Source organism: Puma concolor, chromosome C1 (assembly GCF_028749965.1).
Source record: "Puma concolor isolate L17-30 chromosome C1, mPumCon1.1.hap2, whole genome shotgun sequence".
NCBI classification, from domain to species: Eukaryota; Metazoa; Chordata; class Mammalia; order Carnivora; family Felidae; genus Puma; species Puma concolor.
The window spans coordinates 94,340,479-94,355,563 of record NC_141674.1 but is presented as its reverse complement, the minus strand read 5'-3'; the positions used below and the strand labels follow the sequence as shown (position 1 = coordinate 94,355,563).

At 59.8% G+C, this 15,085-nt stretch overlaps 1 protein-coding gene across 1 annotated transcript; it reads left to right on the top strand.

The window, feature by feature from the left end:
• Window positions 1-356: 356 nt before the first annotated feature.
• Window positions 357-10,716, top strand: ALX3 (ALX homeobox 3). The gene is made up of 4 exons (XM_025912161.2): window positions 357-661; window positions 5,868-6,184; window positions 9,119-9,247; window positions 9,639-10,716. Exons 1-4 carry the CDS (start codon window positions 385-387, stop codon window positions 9,945-9,947), a joined length of 1,032 nt encoding a protein of 343 aa, XP_025767946.1. The 5' UTR covers window positions 357-384; the 3' UTR covers window positions 9,948-10,716.
• Window positions 10,717-15,085: the final 4,369 nt, after the last annotated feature.

Here is a 15,085-nt window from a genome sequence, read left to right as displayed (position 1 = left end):
AGCCTCCAGGCAGGGTATCAGGACCGAGGTTGCTGCTCTGAGCGAGGGACTCACCAAGGTGTGCAGACAAAGCGGACCCTGCCGTCGAGAGAAGGTGGCTTCCTCCCTGTGCTCGAACTGCCTCCGAATACGGGGGCTGGGGTGAAGCAGGGGGCTCCCGGGCTCCGAGGGGTTAACCCGCGCGGGGCTGCACGTGACGTGGATGGTTCCAGCATTAAGTCAGAGGCGCGGCCCCCTCCCCTGTCCCCCGCCCCCCCGCGGCGCGCGCCGCTCCCGGGGGCTCCGCGCCCCCGAGCCCAGGTCCCTCCCCCTTGGCGGCCGCTCACAGGCCGCACGGGCAGCGCGAGGCCCGGAGCCCCGGCGGCCTGTGCGCCGGGAGCCGGCATGGACCCCGAGCGCTGCGCGCCTTTCGGCGTGGGGCCCGGGCCCGGCCCTTACGCGGCCTCGGGGGACGAGCCACCGGGCCCCCACGGGACCCCCGCCGGCGCGCCTCACCTGCACCCCGCGCCGCTCCGCGGCCCGCGCCTGACCCGTTTTCCGGCCTGCGGACCCCTGGAGCCCTACCTCCCAGAGCCGGCCAAGCCGCCCGCCAAGTACCTGCAGGACCTCGGGCCCGGCCCGGCGCTCAACGGCAGCCACTTCTACGAGGGCCCCGCGGAAGGTAACGCGCGGCGCGGGCGTAGCGCTCAGCCCCGACCCGCTCACCCACCCTTCCCCGGCCCGCCCGGGCCTCCCTGCTTCCCTCGCCCGCTCTCCCAGCTCTCCACTGTTTTGACCCTCTAGCCCGTCGTCGCCACGGGTCCCTCACAAGGCCCACCGGCGCTGGTCCCGGCCGGGCAAAGCCAGCGCGGTGCGGGAGGCAGAGCCGCTCAAGCCTCCGGTGGCGGGAAAGGGGAGGGGGAGGTCGCTCGAGGGTGGAGCTGCGACGGCCCCCGGCCCAGTCGGGCCCGAAGGCGACCGGAGGCGGGAAAGAGAAATCCTGCTTGGCCGGAGTTGGACTGGAACTGCCACTGACCCAGAAGCCGGGACCGGGCCCAGGGCCTGGGCCCCGCACTGAGCCCGTGGTCCCGATGCGGGGAGAGAAGTTCGGTTTTTGTGTCTGGCGTCCGTTCAGGGTCCTGAGCTTGGGCCCCGACCTGGAGGGGCCAAGCAGGACACCAGGGGGCTGCGGCCTGGCCTCCACTGGCTTCTCCTCCCAGGCCCGGCCTCCGAAGGGAAGGCGCTGCCAGCGCGTTAGGCTTTGGGCGGCGCGGCCGCGGCTGTTCCCGGAGTGCCGGGGCCATTCTCGATACCGAATAACTGTGTTCTTATTTCTCAGACCAACCTGGCCTCCCCGTCGTTATGCACGGGGAGGGCCGCCCTTCTCGCAGTCTTGGGCTTCCTCGCACTGGATCGCCACCTCTGGGGCCGTCGAGAGTAGCCTGGCGGGCCTGTCCCCTGGGCTCCTCGGGCCCCGGGCCGGTGCCCCATGCGCTGAGGCCAGATGGACGCAGAACGCGCCTGACCACCGGGGCCTGCAACGCGGGCCCGCAGCCCCGCCGACACCCGCTGCACCGACCTACCTGTAGGAGTCTGGGCGCCCGCCCATCTGCGCTGCCGCATCCCGCACCTTAGGCCCAGAGTTGAATCCTCTGAAGTCGGCCCCAATCCGCCTCCACCCCGCTGGCGCCTCGCGGGCCTCCACAGAGTGGTCAGGCAGCTCAGGCCTTCGCTCAGCCGGGGCAATGGGAATGTGTAGGGGAGGGCGGGGAGGTGTGTGGGGGTCAGCGGAGGAAATGAGCGAGTCCGCGGAGCTCCGTGTCTGTGCCCTTTGAAAGAGGCTCTCCTGATAAAAACCACAGTTGGGACTTAATGAGAAGCAGTTGGCCTGGCTCCTCTGATCCCAGCCAGACGGCGGCGGCCGCGCAGCTTCAGGAGCACCGCCGGGGACAGGTACCCGGCCTAGCTGGGCGCGCGCGCGTCGGCTGAGACCCACCCCTCGGGCCCGCGTCCCTGCTGGGCGCACCGGGTCCCTCACGCACCGCGGGGAAGCCAGGATGGGCAAAGTGCGGAGAGCGCTGAAGCTGAATGAGCGACGGGGCGTGGAGGGACCGGCCCAGCGACGGCGAGGGTGTCAACAACGAAATGCGTGGAAGTAAACCCGAAGAGTGTTAACAACAACCAAAAAGAGGGAACACTGAACAAAACAACGGAGGAGAGAGGCGAGAAGGAGAGGTCAACGAATGTCGGCAAGCAAGACAGAACATTAGGAAATACACGGAGAGCGAACAGAAAAAGAAGAAAAAGCAAGCGGAGGATCCAACGATCGAACGAAGCGGGTACCTGGAGGAGGGAAAAGACAAAAAAGAGTAGAAGCAGGAAAAAAATGAAAGGAAAATAAAGGACATCCTAAAAGAGCAGCAAACAGCAAAATGAGATCAAGTGGGAGAAGAAAATTGACGATTCGAGTTGAGCGGACGACAGGCCAAACGAAAAACAGGCGCAGCGGGTGCGAGCCGAGCCTGGGACCTCGGCCGCCGCTCGCCTCCCGGGTGCCCAGGGCCGAAACTCGGTGGGCGCGGGCGGCTCGCGTCCCTGCGGGGGAGCGGGGCTGCTGGGGAGGGACAGCCGCGGGGGACTAGGGCCGCACGGTCTACGAGGTAGGAAGTGGTGGCAATGGGGGAACACACCTTATTTCCCGGCCTCTAACTTGACGGGCTGCGAGCGTTTCCAGCTCAGTCCAGTGAGCGCGCAGCTGCGCCCCATCTGCGGCGCGATCTTTGCCGAGGCCGGGCAGTCGCGCGCTCCAGAGTCTGGCGCTTCTCTCCCGCTCTTTGCGGCACCCTTGGCGGAGAGCGCCCAGCCCTGCCCTAGACCCTGGCCGCGTACTGGCGGTGCCAGCCACCCTTGGAGTCCGGTGCGCGCGGCTGCTCACAGGGCCGGAGCAGTGCCCGGCCGTTCCTTCCTGCTCCGCCGGGGCCGCCCGGGCCGCCCCTGGCTCGGCTCTCTGACCTGGGAACCACCGACTCGGAGGCCCCGAGCCGGGTAACTGGAGGGCCGCGCTCATCGGCCCGACTGCAGACCTCGAGGATTCCCAATCACTGGCCCTCGGCTGAGGCCCCTACGCCAAAGCTGGAAATTCTAGGGAGAGCTCCAAGGCCCCGCTAGAGTCCGGCGCACGGCGTTCTTGTCCATAACGGTTTCGGGTTATCAGCCGGAGCTTCGAGAGCCCAGGCCTTGGCGAGCTCTGCGGATCGCGTGGGAAACGGCGCGGGCGCCGGCTCGGAGGAAGGCTCCCACGGAAGCTGAAAGCCGGATGGTTGGCCGTGCGGCCTCAGGGGACGCTCTCTGAGGGGGCAGTGGGGCTCCCGGTTGGCGTCCCAAGCGGTACTGCTCCCGAGATGCTGCCCTGGCTTTGAGACAGCCGCTAGCAGGGGCTCTGGCGGCCCCGGGGGTGGAGGAGAGCAGCGGGCGTGAGAGCAGAGTCAGGGACGCAGCACCGTCGCTGCCTCAGAGGTTTCCGTACGGGCTCCCGTCTTTCAGGCCCGACAGACTTCTGCTGTGGTGTTGTGGTCTTGCAGGCTGTGGACACCCTGGTGCTGAGCCCCAGGACGGATACCAGTCTCCACCATGAGCACTCCCCCTCAACCACACGGTGTCCCCACCAGGTGCAAGTGAATCCTATACACGGCCTGCACACACCTTGAAAGTGCTGGGCGCTGTGGGGTGCATGCACCCTTCTCTTTACAAGCTCAGATGCAAACTGCTGGCTTGCCTAACTACTCTGCCTTTCCTTCCTTTCCTCCACCGCTGCCCTTCATTGATCCCACCTGCACCAGAGCACTGGGCTTTGCTCTTCTGTGAGGTGTGCCCCTGTTCCCCCAAAGAGGGAGGAATGCCTGCTTTTCCCTGGAGCCCTCCAGGCAGATGGAGGTTTCAGGGCAATGGCAACAGGGACGGGAGAAGTGCTCCCATCCCTTGGAAGGGCTGTAGAACGGGCAGGCATGGGAGGCCAGCAGAGGCCAGCAGGCTTGGCCCCCTCTTCCGGTGGCTATTCTGAAAAGTCCTGCTGCCCGTTGTCTCTCTTGCTGTGGCAGCTCAGAGCCCAGAGCTAGTCCCTTCCTCTGGGCAGATCCTGTTAGGACAGCCACCGAAGGCTCAAGAGCCGGATCAGCAGGCCTCAGAGCTTTGGGGAGCCCTCTACAGTGACATCGGTGCTCCCCTGACCCCCTTCCCTGAGCCACTCTCAGCCTTTTTTTGCCTGGAGTCCAGCAGTGCCTCCCTCAGAACCCAGGACTCCCAAGACTCTACTTCTCAAAGATGTTGTACGTGGGGTGCCCTCGAAAATTTTAGTCTCCCAGTCTCCCTGACCATTCAGTTATTTGGTTCAGTTCCCATGAGTCCTTATTCCTCAGCTGCTACCAGTGCACCTCCCTCTAGAACCAAAACATGTTGGCTAAGAATGGAAGTCAGTGGCTGGTGCCCTTTCTTCCCTATGTTCCACTTGAGTTGTGACCCGGCGCCTAGGCTTTTGCCGTGCACAGCCCCCGGGGGGCAGGCTCTCACAACATGGAGCTTACTGCCCAGCCTGGCTGGTCCAGGCAGGTCACCCACCACCTTCCAGCTGAGGGGGACCTTGCCCAACTTGTCCTCCGTAATGCAGCCAGGGAGCCAGAACCTGAAAATCCCATCTCTCTGGTCCCCTCCTTCCCTGATGACAGCTGTGATCCCGACACCAAGTCCCAAGGAAGAAACTGCCTCTTGGTGCCAGCTTGCTGGGCCTGCTGGGGCCCAGGCCCCTGCCGGGGATGGGCCAGGGCCAGGGCAGGGCTGCGTGAGTCAGTGGGGCGTCTTTGTGGCGGGAGCTCCTGGGAGGACTGTCGAGGAGAGATTTCATGGCGGCGCTGCTGGGGGGCCTCTCCAGAGGAGAGGGCGGAGCATCAGCAGTGACCTATTTTTCATCATGCCCTGGGGTTGTGACAGAGCTCCAAGCTTCCTGAGGGCTAGCATGTCAGAGTGGGGCTGCTGGCAGCTGGGCCCAGCTGCAGCCAAGACCCCCCACCCCGCTGCTCGCTAATCAAGGGCAATGGGGGAGCCATCAGAAACTGTGCTGAGAAGGGAGGGGGCAGACAATAACCAGAATGATGGGGTTGGGGGCTGGATGCTGTTTTGACGCTGGTCCGCTGTCTCTCCTTCTCTGAGCATAGCCTGTCTCCTGCCTCTCTAACGCTGCAGCTCGAGTCCTTGCCCAAACATCACAGTTTTCAGAGGCATGAGACAATCTTTTTGGAAGCATCTTTATCCCATCTTGCCCTTCATACCCCAGGGCCGGGATTGTCCTGAGACTCGGGGTCCAGAGAATGAGGCACAGCCAGACCAGCCAACAGTGATCTGAGTGCCCCTGTCCATTGCCTGCCTGGACCTGGGACCCGATGCATGGGCGTGAGGACCTGGGAACCAAGGCCCACAGTCAGGGACAAGGAGGCACTTCCTGGCAGGGGCGGGAGATGTCGAACACCCCATCCTCGCCCCCTCCTCCCGCCCCTGCGCCTCTGTGCTGGGCCCTGCCACGGCGCCAATCCTGGCACCTCCACACCCTGTGGGATGCACCACCACAAAGCACTTCCCTGAAATGAACCCTCCTCCGGCCCCAGCAGATCCGCCCAGACCACAGAGCACATGGTTCCCTAGGGCCCCCTCCCCAGCTGGAGGCTCAGCAAGCAGGCCTCCGAATGCCAGGCTCCCATGGAGGGTGGCTGCTGGGACAAGGGAAGAGAAAGGAAGGGGGAGGCGGGGACTGAAGCGTCAACGTTCTTCCCCCTCCCCCAGTCCACCCACAAAACCTCCTGGTTCGGTTTCCATCCTCCTTTTTGTGTTTTCCATTGCAGCTGAGGAGAAGGCCTCCAAAGCTGCCAGCTTCCCCCAGCTGCCCTTGGACTGCCGAGGGGGCCCCAGGGACGGGCCCTCTAACTTGCAAGGCTCCCCAGGCCCTTGTCTGGCCAGCTTGCGTGTCCCTCTGTCCCCGGGACTCCCTGACTCCATGGAGTTGGCCAAGAACAAGAGCAAGAAACGCCGTAACCGCACGACCTTCAGCACATTCCAGCTGGAGGAGCTGGAGAAAGTCTTCCAGAAAACCCACTACCCTGATGTGTATGCCCGGGAGCAGCTGGCTCTGCGCACGGACCTAACCGAGGCCCGGGTACAGGTGAGGGCGCTCCGGACATGGGCCTCTCTGGCCGCCTCTACCACCCCGACCACGGGCCCGGCCACGGGAGAGGTGGGCACTAGTGCCACACAGAGCTGCCTTTCCCAGGTGCCTGCCCCCAGCCTGCCTGCCCGCCCTGGGGTCCCCCTCCATGCCCAGCTCTGCTGCAGCCACAGGCTTGCAGTCCAAGTTGAGGCCTAGGCCTCATGGGAGTGGTAGCCTCTTGGAGCCCAAAGACCTGTCTGGGAGTCCTAGCTCTGCCATTTTCTAGCTGACCAGGTGACTGGGGGCATGCCATTGGATCGCTCAGCCTCACTTTCCCTACTTAAGGAGTCTTTGAGGACCACAGATGTGACAGCATTTTGGAAGCCACGAAATGCTGAACACATATCAGGGCTGCTCCTGAGGTAGCTGCTCAGAGTCGGAGGGTCCCCACTGGGCGGGGGGCGTCTCAGGCTCCATGATGCTCAAAGCCATCTTGAGCCGGCGACCGTCAGTCCTGCCAGCTCCCAGACCCTGGCTGGGACAGCCTGGCCAGGGACTCTTCCCCACCCCACAGACTCCCCAGCAGAGATCAGGCCCCATGGCTTCCTGGATGGGGCTGTGGCCAGCTTCAAGTGGGGGGGGGGCGGGGTGAGGAGATGGAGGGATGCTGGGAAGGGAACAGGGGAAAGGGAGAAGGGAAGCCCATGTCCAAGACATGTCAGAAGTGGGAAAGAACATGAAGGCGGACAGCAGGGGGTGGGAGTGGGAAAGGAGGCTTCAGTCGAAGCCTGGCCCAAGAGGAAGATGGTGGTTGTTGCCTTGTTTTGAACTGGCATGATGCATGACAGGCTCCCCGAAACCAAGCAGGAGGCACTGGGAGAGGAGTGGGACTCGGGCTTCTCGGGAGAGGTGAGGAGGTCACCTCTAGGCGGAGAACATTCTCTCTCCCACCACAGGGGAGACTCAATAGGGACAAAGCTCACGCCTAGCACACCCTGTATGGAGCCTCTCAGGACACTCTGTCTGAAGGTACCCGGGCAGGGGCCTGCTCTGGAAGAATGTGGGGGCCCGCAGGCCAGTCCACAGAGAGGCCAGCTGCCACCTGGCTGAGAAGGCCCTACAGCTGGATTCCGTGTAGGACCAGAGGGGCTTGGGCTGTTTCCCCTTCTCTGCTGGGTCCTCCTGCTTCTGCTTTCCTCCCGAAACAGACTTTTAGGACGGTCCTCCCAGGGTTCCCCAGGCCCTGAGGCCGTCAAGACGAGAGACCAAACATTCACAAGAGCCCATGAGATTCCATGAGCCGGGGACGTCCAGGCCATTGAGTCTCGGGTGCCTCAGCGAGCCTCTAGGGTAGGGTCTGCATAGCTGTTGCTGTGGAACTGCTGTGGAGAAGTGGAGCGCACCCTCCTGCTCCTCTTCCAGGACTCTTCAACCCTGAAGGGGTCGCATGGGTGGCCGCAGGCTCCCAGACCTAGTCCCAAAGAGTCCCGAGGGCTGAGGCCCTAGAGTAGGGCTCTTTTCTCTGACGGGAACGTGGCATCTACCCGTAGGCCCTGCCCCATGGACAGCAGCAAACGACCACCCAGGACAATGCAGAGGGCACGGCCAGAGTGCAAGTGGACGTCTACGGTGGGGACTCTAGAGATAACGGCATGATGGGGAAGAGTTCCCAGTAAAGCAATCAGCTCACCAGCTCGACTCCTTCAGCTGCCTGCAGGGGAGGGAGAGTAGAGAAAGAGAGGCCGGGCAGCTGGGTGGCTGGGATGGTGTGTCCCTGACCTTGCCTCAGGTCTCCTCTGGGATCTCTGTATCTGGGGGTTAGGGGGCTGGGGGTATGCCGAGCTTTTGAACTGTCGTGGCTTCGCCCGCCTGCACGAATAGGAGTGTGAAGGGATCATGGGGGGAGTGTGAGGGGCTGGGGTGGGGTTGCATTCACACGTACACACACACACACACACACACACACACACACACACACACACACACACAGCTTCTCTTGTTGTGGTTCCCAGCTAGATCCCTGAAAAGCAAGAGGATGGCTTGGTTTCATTTTGATATTGCTGACATCTAGCTCGGGGCCTGACACACAAATGTTTAGTGATAGAAATACAAAATGTACGCACTGGTACACGTAAACGTAACGGTCATACGGCGTATGCCCAACGGCAGCTTCGTCACAGATATGTACACAGATGTGCACAGCACACAGGCTCCCCTGACCCGCCAAGAGCTCGCAAATAAGCAGGAGACGCAGATTACAAAATGGATAATGGCAATAGGGTGTGGTAAGTACGAGGGAGATGCCAGAGCACCACACCACGCAGGTCCAGGGGAGATGTACGCGTGTGTTTGTGGCAGAAGAGTGGCGGGGGGAGGGGATGGGCAGCCCCGGCAGGGGAAGCCCGAGTGAAGACGGGGAGTAGCAAGGTAGCAGACTGTCTCAAAGGCAAGCTGGGGTGGGAGGCAACTAGGAAGAACCAAGTGTTACTGCCCAGCCAGAGATGTGGCTGTGGAGAGGGGCCGGGCTCTGGGCTGAGGATGAGAGGTGGGCAGACAGAAAGGAGAAGAGGCAGGGTGGGGCTAGAGCCTGGGCACCGGTACACCTCGGAAGTGCCCGGGCCTCTGAGGCCACACAGATCCCACAACACCCTGAGTGACACAACCCGGCTGGAGAACCAAGAGAGTGACTCAGCCTGGTGAGTGGGGGTGGGGGGTGGCCCAAGGGACCAGTAAGCCCCCTCTGAACTTGGGCCTGTTCTAGGCTCCATTCCAGGTTCTCCTGGCCCTGAGAACAACATGGATTTAGAAGTTCCCGCAGCTCAAGATCCCCCAGGCAGGAGCCAGCGCCCCACCCTGCAGGAGGACACACACCCTCAGCTCTCTCCCCAGCAGGCTCTGTTCCTCGGGACTGCTTTGTCACTCTCTCCGCCTCGCCCCTCTGTCCCCCAGGTCTGGTTCCAGAACCGCAGAGCGAAGTGGCGGAAGCGAGAGCGATACGGGAAGATCCAGGAGGGGCGGAACCCCTTCCCGTCTCCCTATGACATCTCTGTGTTGCCCCGAGCAGACAGCCACCCCCCGGTGAGACCCCTCTTCCCCTGAGGCAGGGCCTGGCCAAGTCCCATGGGGGTAGCTCCGGCCCCAGGGAGACCTGAAGCAGCATTAGGGTTTTGTGTGACCGTGGGTAAAGCACTTCTGCTCTGCAAAATGGGGCTCTTCTGTCTCGTGAGTGGGGCATGCAGAGCAGCTGGCACGAAGGAAGCACTGGAGAAAACCTCATCTGGAGGAGCCGCGCCAGGGGTCTCCTGAGTATGCCATTTCGAGTGTTGGGGGTAGGAGGGAGCAGATTCTAGACCTGGGCCAAGTGGAGGTTTCCTGGTAGGTTTCTGGAGCCCCAGGAGCAAAGACAGAACCCTTAGGTGAGGGTGGCAGCCCCTGGGTTACTAACTCATGGGCCTCCTTCTCTTTTCAGCTGCAGAACTCCCTGTGGCCCAGTCCAGGGTCTGGGAGCCCCGCGGGACCCTGCCTCGTGTCTCCGGAGGGCATGCCCTCCCCGTGCATGTCTCCATACTCCCACACTCATGGGAATGTGGCCGGCTTCATGGGGGTGCCGGCCTCCCCCGGAGCCCATCCTGGCATCTACTCCATCCACGGCTTTTCCCCTGCCCTGGGGGCCCACAGCTTTGAGTCTTCCCCAGATGGCGACTATAAGTCTCCAAGCCTCATCTCGCTCAGGGTGAAATCCAAGGAGCCACCCAGCCTACTGAACTGGACCACGTGATTGGTTGCATGGACATACAGACTAAGCTGCCCATCCCCTTTTCTGTTCCCAGCTGCTCCCACCCCACCCCAGCCTGGATGTCAGAGAGGACACACCTCTGCCTCCAAACCCCAGATGGTTCTCGGAGGCCCAGGCAGAGCAGCTGGGATCCTCAGCCTCCCGCAGGGAATAAGCTAGAGTTTTTTTGTTTTTTTTTTTTTTCTTAGAATAAGGTGGAGCTGCCCAGGAGAAAGTGGGGTTCAAAGCAGGTAGGATTCTTCCTATTACACATTAGGTCCCTTCATCCAACTCTGGGCTGGAGGAAGACACTGCCCTGCTTCCTTCAGATGTTGTCCAAATTTAACTGTCATCCCTCCAGCTGAAATGGCTGAATTGGCTCCTCATTCAGGGAACACCGTAAAATAAAAGGAGGAGGATGCTGGTTGAACCAGAAGAAGCTCTTTGTGACTTAGGGGAAACCAGTCTTGCATGACCATCTAGGGCCAGCCTTAATTCCCCCTCCCGCCACCAGGGGGCGAGCGCTCAGCGTCTGGAGCTCACGAGGGCCTAGAAGCCAGCAGTCCAGTCGGTGTAAACGGTGCCCGCAGCCTCTGCTCTAGCCATCCCTCATCCCTTGCTCTGGCCCTGTGCCCCTCCCCCAACATGCCATGGAGTCCTCTTCCCCTCCAAGGGGATGGAAATTTGGATTCTCTTCTATGGAATCAGGCCAGAGCAGGCTTCCTTGGTTTACGCATTGGATGTTGGTAAGAATAAAACAGATTTCCACAGATTTGAAGCCCTTGAGATCTCAACCCAGACTTTGGTTAAAAAAAAAAAAAAAAAAAAGGCGTGCTGCCCAACATGATAATAAAGATGGCAAGTGTTTCCTAGACCAGGCGATTGTGCATCCTCAGGGTTTGGCACTCGGTCACACTAGAGCTGGTCGGTGCCCAGGGTTCAGGCTCAGCCAGGCCCTCCTGAGGGGCCAGCAGGGATCCTGGGGGCTAGGGGAAGGTAGGCTGCAGCACAGCCCCCAAGGCTGATAATGCCATGCCTGGCCCCGTCACCTACCCAGGACCTCTGTGGCTTCAGCTAGTGCGTGCGGGTGGTAGGAAGAGCCCCACTCTAGAGTCAAAAGGGAAAGGGGGCAATCGGGGCCTGAGGGTCGGAAGGCCAGTGGGAAAGTGGAGATAAGCTTGTGGCTGAACTGGCAGCGGAAGGGAGGTGGAATGAAAGATGGGGGCCCACTGAGAGCTCTGAGCTCCCCTGGGCCAGAACCCCAGAGCAATGGGGGTGGGGCAGCCTCTTGCTCCCAGATGCCCCAGGAGCGAGTCTGAGCTGTGGGGCAGAGACGAAAGCCAGGACTCTTTCTTGTGGTTTCAGAGTATTAGCCATTCTATCCTTCACCCCCACTTTCTGCCTTATCTCCACAGCCGGGAAAGCAGGAAAAAAGCAGGCCTGGCCTCCCACCCTCCCAGTAAACACAACCACATTGCTCAGAGGAGCTCAGCCTCAGCCAGCAGCCCAGCCACCCCGCCCCGTGCCTCCTCTTCCAGGCACAGAGAAGCCCAAGCACACAAAGACACCAGGGCTGTGCTTATTCCCAAAGAGGGAGCACGTCCCCCAGCAGGTCAGATTTTCCTGCCAAGACTGTCATTGTGACTAGGCTCAAGCATCGCCCAGAAGAAACCAGTCTTCCTTCCCCTCCCTTGAGGGCCTGGCTTCTGGTGATTTCTCTCTGTACTGACACTGGCTCTGAGGTCCAGGTGTGAGCCCTGAGAGCCCGAGCAGTAGGGAGAGGCAGCCCCGGCACCTCGGATGAACACAACCCCCTTCGTACTGCTGGCCAATAGTGAACTGGGGCTCAAATCCAAATTTCTAACTCAGGGCTAAGAGCCCTGCACTAGAAGTTTCTTCACCCAAGGAGCGACCAGCAAGATTTCGAGTTCTGTTGTCAAAAAGTCAGAGATGCAGAAAGACTAGTTTGTGCTACAGATATTTATTGAAGGCCCACTCTGTGCCAGGCATCGTGCTGGGTGTCAAGGACAGAATGACGGTCAAGAAAAACACAATTCCCTCTCTCACACAGCTTGGGGGCGGTGGGGGGTGGGGGAGAGAGGAAAGGATCTATGAAAGCAAAGGAAGCAGAAGTGGGAAAGAGACAGACTAGAGAAGACAGTAAAGCCAAGCCAGAGATCCATGCAGCAAGAGTGGGAGAGGCAGGCAGAGGCTGGAAGCGAACCGTGAGGGAGGGAGGCCCTGGTGGGGGAGGGCACAGGGAGGCCAGAGACCAGCTACTGGCTCTCATCCAGGGGCATCTGCCCACAGCTCATATTTTTCTGTCCAGTGACAGCTAAATGAAGAGAAAGCGAACTTTACAACCGCCCACTTCACACATAATGAATATGAATGGGCATCCCGGAGCCTGTTCCCTGGGATTATCTGTGAGCTGATGGTTTCTCCCACTGACTGGGCCATCCCAGCCGGCCTGTCCCCTGGCTGGGACACAGGCAGCCCTTCCACCTGCTTCCCATTAGCCGTCCTCCCGTCCTCCCATCCTCCCCTCCTCCTCCACACCCTAGGCGTCTCACCCCTAAGACACAGTGCCCAGGTCTTCAGGCGCCCCTGCCCCCAGCCTCACTCCAAAGGTGACCTCAGCCCTCAGCCTAGGTCCCAGGTTTCCCCAAAGCCAGGTTGGGGGGATGCTCACCCCTTCTGGAAAAGGAAATGGTTAGTGGCCCCACCTGCAATCCCAAATTTAAGAGATGCTAGGCTCAGTGTCCCTTTGCTAGGGCTCCTCTGCCCCAGTGAGGCCCACCCAGAGAAGCCCTAAATCTTCATCCCGGCCAGGGCACAGACCCCAGGCCCAGAGTGGAGAGCCCTAGCTGCTAGCAGGCCCTTCAGTCCAGGTTTCTGGTCTCAGGGCGGCATGGGGAAATGCTTCTCATTAGAGGCATTCAATCTTCCTTCCCCACCTCCCCCCAAGCATTTACACATCAACCTGAATTACAACCCTGAAGTGCAGACCTTCTGCAGCCCCAGACAGGAACAGAGCCCAGCATTGCCAGAACTGGGCATTTCCTGTCTCAGGCAGAGGGAGCACATACCTCCCTCCCGCCCCAGGCTCATCCCAGCCATTTCAGCAGGGGCAATGAGCATAAAGTACCTGCTCTCAGAGCCCAGATGCCCGAGCCCCCTCCCTTCCCCATCGACAATGGCAGGCATCCCACCCAGGCTCTTCTCCAGGAGGGCACCGGCTGGGACCAGGGGGACCCATGTGGCCCTGCAGACGTTCTCCTCGGTGCCGACCACATTACTGCTCTCACTTGCTGTTGTAGCCATCTGTCCATCGACTGAGAGCTTGTCAAGGAAAGTGAGAGTGTGGGACTCTGTTTAGCTGAATGCCCAGGGCACCGGGAACGGGGCCTGGTCCAGAAGAGGCCTTCAAAGGATGACGGCAGAATTGCTAGGTGAGTGGCTGATTTTGAAAGCCGCCTCTATCTAGAGCAGTGAGCTCAGGATGAGGGATATAAGGAGGCCTAAGACATGGTTCTGGTCCTCGAAGGGGGGTCTCCTTTCCAGGGGCCTCGGGAAATGGATGCAAATTCTCATCGGCTGGAGGGGGAAGGGCCATTAGCAGGACTAATAGCTGCCGTTAGTTAGCAGTGCTCTTCCTCATCAGCCAGGTATGTAGGTCTCTGTTACCGTCGTCTTATTCGTGACCACCGTGCTATTTTTACACTGATTTTTATAGATAAGCCAACTGAGGCTTGGAGCTGGAGGAGCTCAAGGCCCTTTAGTGTGTAAATGGGAGAGCCTGCAGCCTGACGCTGGCAGTGCCAAGTGCCAAATGAATGGCACAGCTACTGCATCCCCGAGCAGGCAGTTCAGTAGGGGACAGACGGGAAGCCGGCCTCCTGGGAGAGAAGCCTAGCGGGTCTGGTGGGGCAGCCACACGAGTCCTCTGGGGCCCAGGAGAGAAAGACATTTAAGTTCAGGCTGAAAAGGAAAGTAGCAGTGACAGCCCCCAAATTACCTTGACGGGGGCACATGTGGGACATACCAGAGGCCGGGCCAAGGCCTTGCTGATGTTTGCCCAGAATCTTCTTGCCAAGGACTGTATTTGAGCAAATACTAAGTACCGACTAAAGTGACTAAAAGAGCAAATGAATGCACTGGTGGTAGGTGCTTGGGAATAAAAATGATTCATTAGAGAAAGGGCACGGTGGAAGGGGTGGGGAACGGGGCATACACGCTTTGCAAACAGAGCCCTGGGTTGGCATCCAGGCTCTGGCTCTCGTTATTTTGTGACCTTGGGCAAGTTCTTTATCCTTTCTGTGCCAGTTTCTCATGTGCAAAATAAGCACTATAATGGTACTACTTTTCAGGGTTATTATAAGCAAGAAGCTATTACATATAAAGTGCTCAGAGTAGTGACCGGCACATAGTAAGCACTAAACATTTGCTAGCTCCTGTGTGGAAAATGAACTTTCAAGAAGCATCAATATTGGGCCTGGTACCTAACTGGCCCTCAGTAAGTGGTAACTCTTGATTAACAGGGGACAGTTCCCTCAGGTGATAAAGCCACGGGGTAACTCATCCCTCAGTGGATTGAAGGAGCACTGGACCTTGAGCCTGGTTGGCAATAATCAACATTTTATATAACTCAACCATTTACAAAGGGTCTTCACATACCTTGCCCGTCTCAGGACCCATATGAGAAACGAAGCCAGAGATTGTGGGTGGCCACTTGCTCCCAAAGACATTGCTGTACAAAAGCTTGGATTTGAAAGGCCAATCTACCACTAGCACATTCTGCAGCTGTGATAAGGCTCTTACTCTCCTAGGCCAGGCCCTGGGCCTACAGATGTGTGGATCCTCCCACGCACCTGGGTTTTATGGACCTTGCAGCTTTGATATCCCGTGTTCTTTTTGCACAAATTTTTATATAGACATTTATAGACCTTTGCAACGCAAGAGGAAAAAATGGCAACTCTGGTTAAGGGAAGCTTCAGAGGAGAATGGGGAAATCAAAAAAGGGGAAGGAAGCAAAGCTGTCAGACAAGCTGGCTCAGTGAACCAGGCTACCTGGTGGAGTATGAATGTGAAAATCTATCTTACCCAAACTAAAATCTCACGATGCATACTTCCTATTGGTC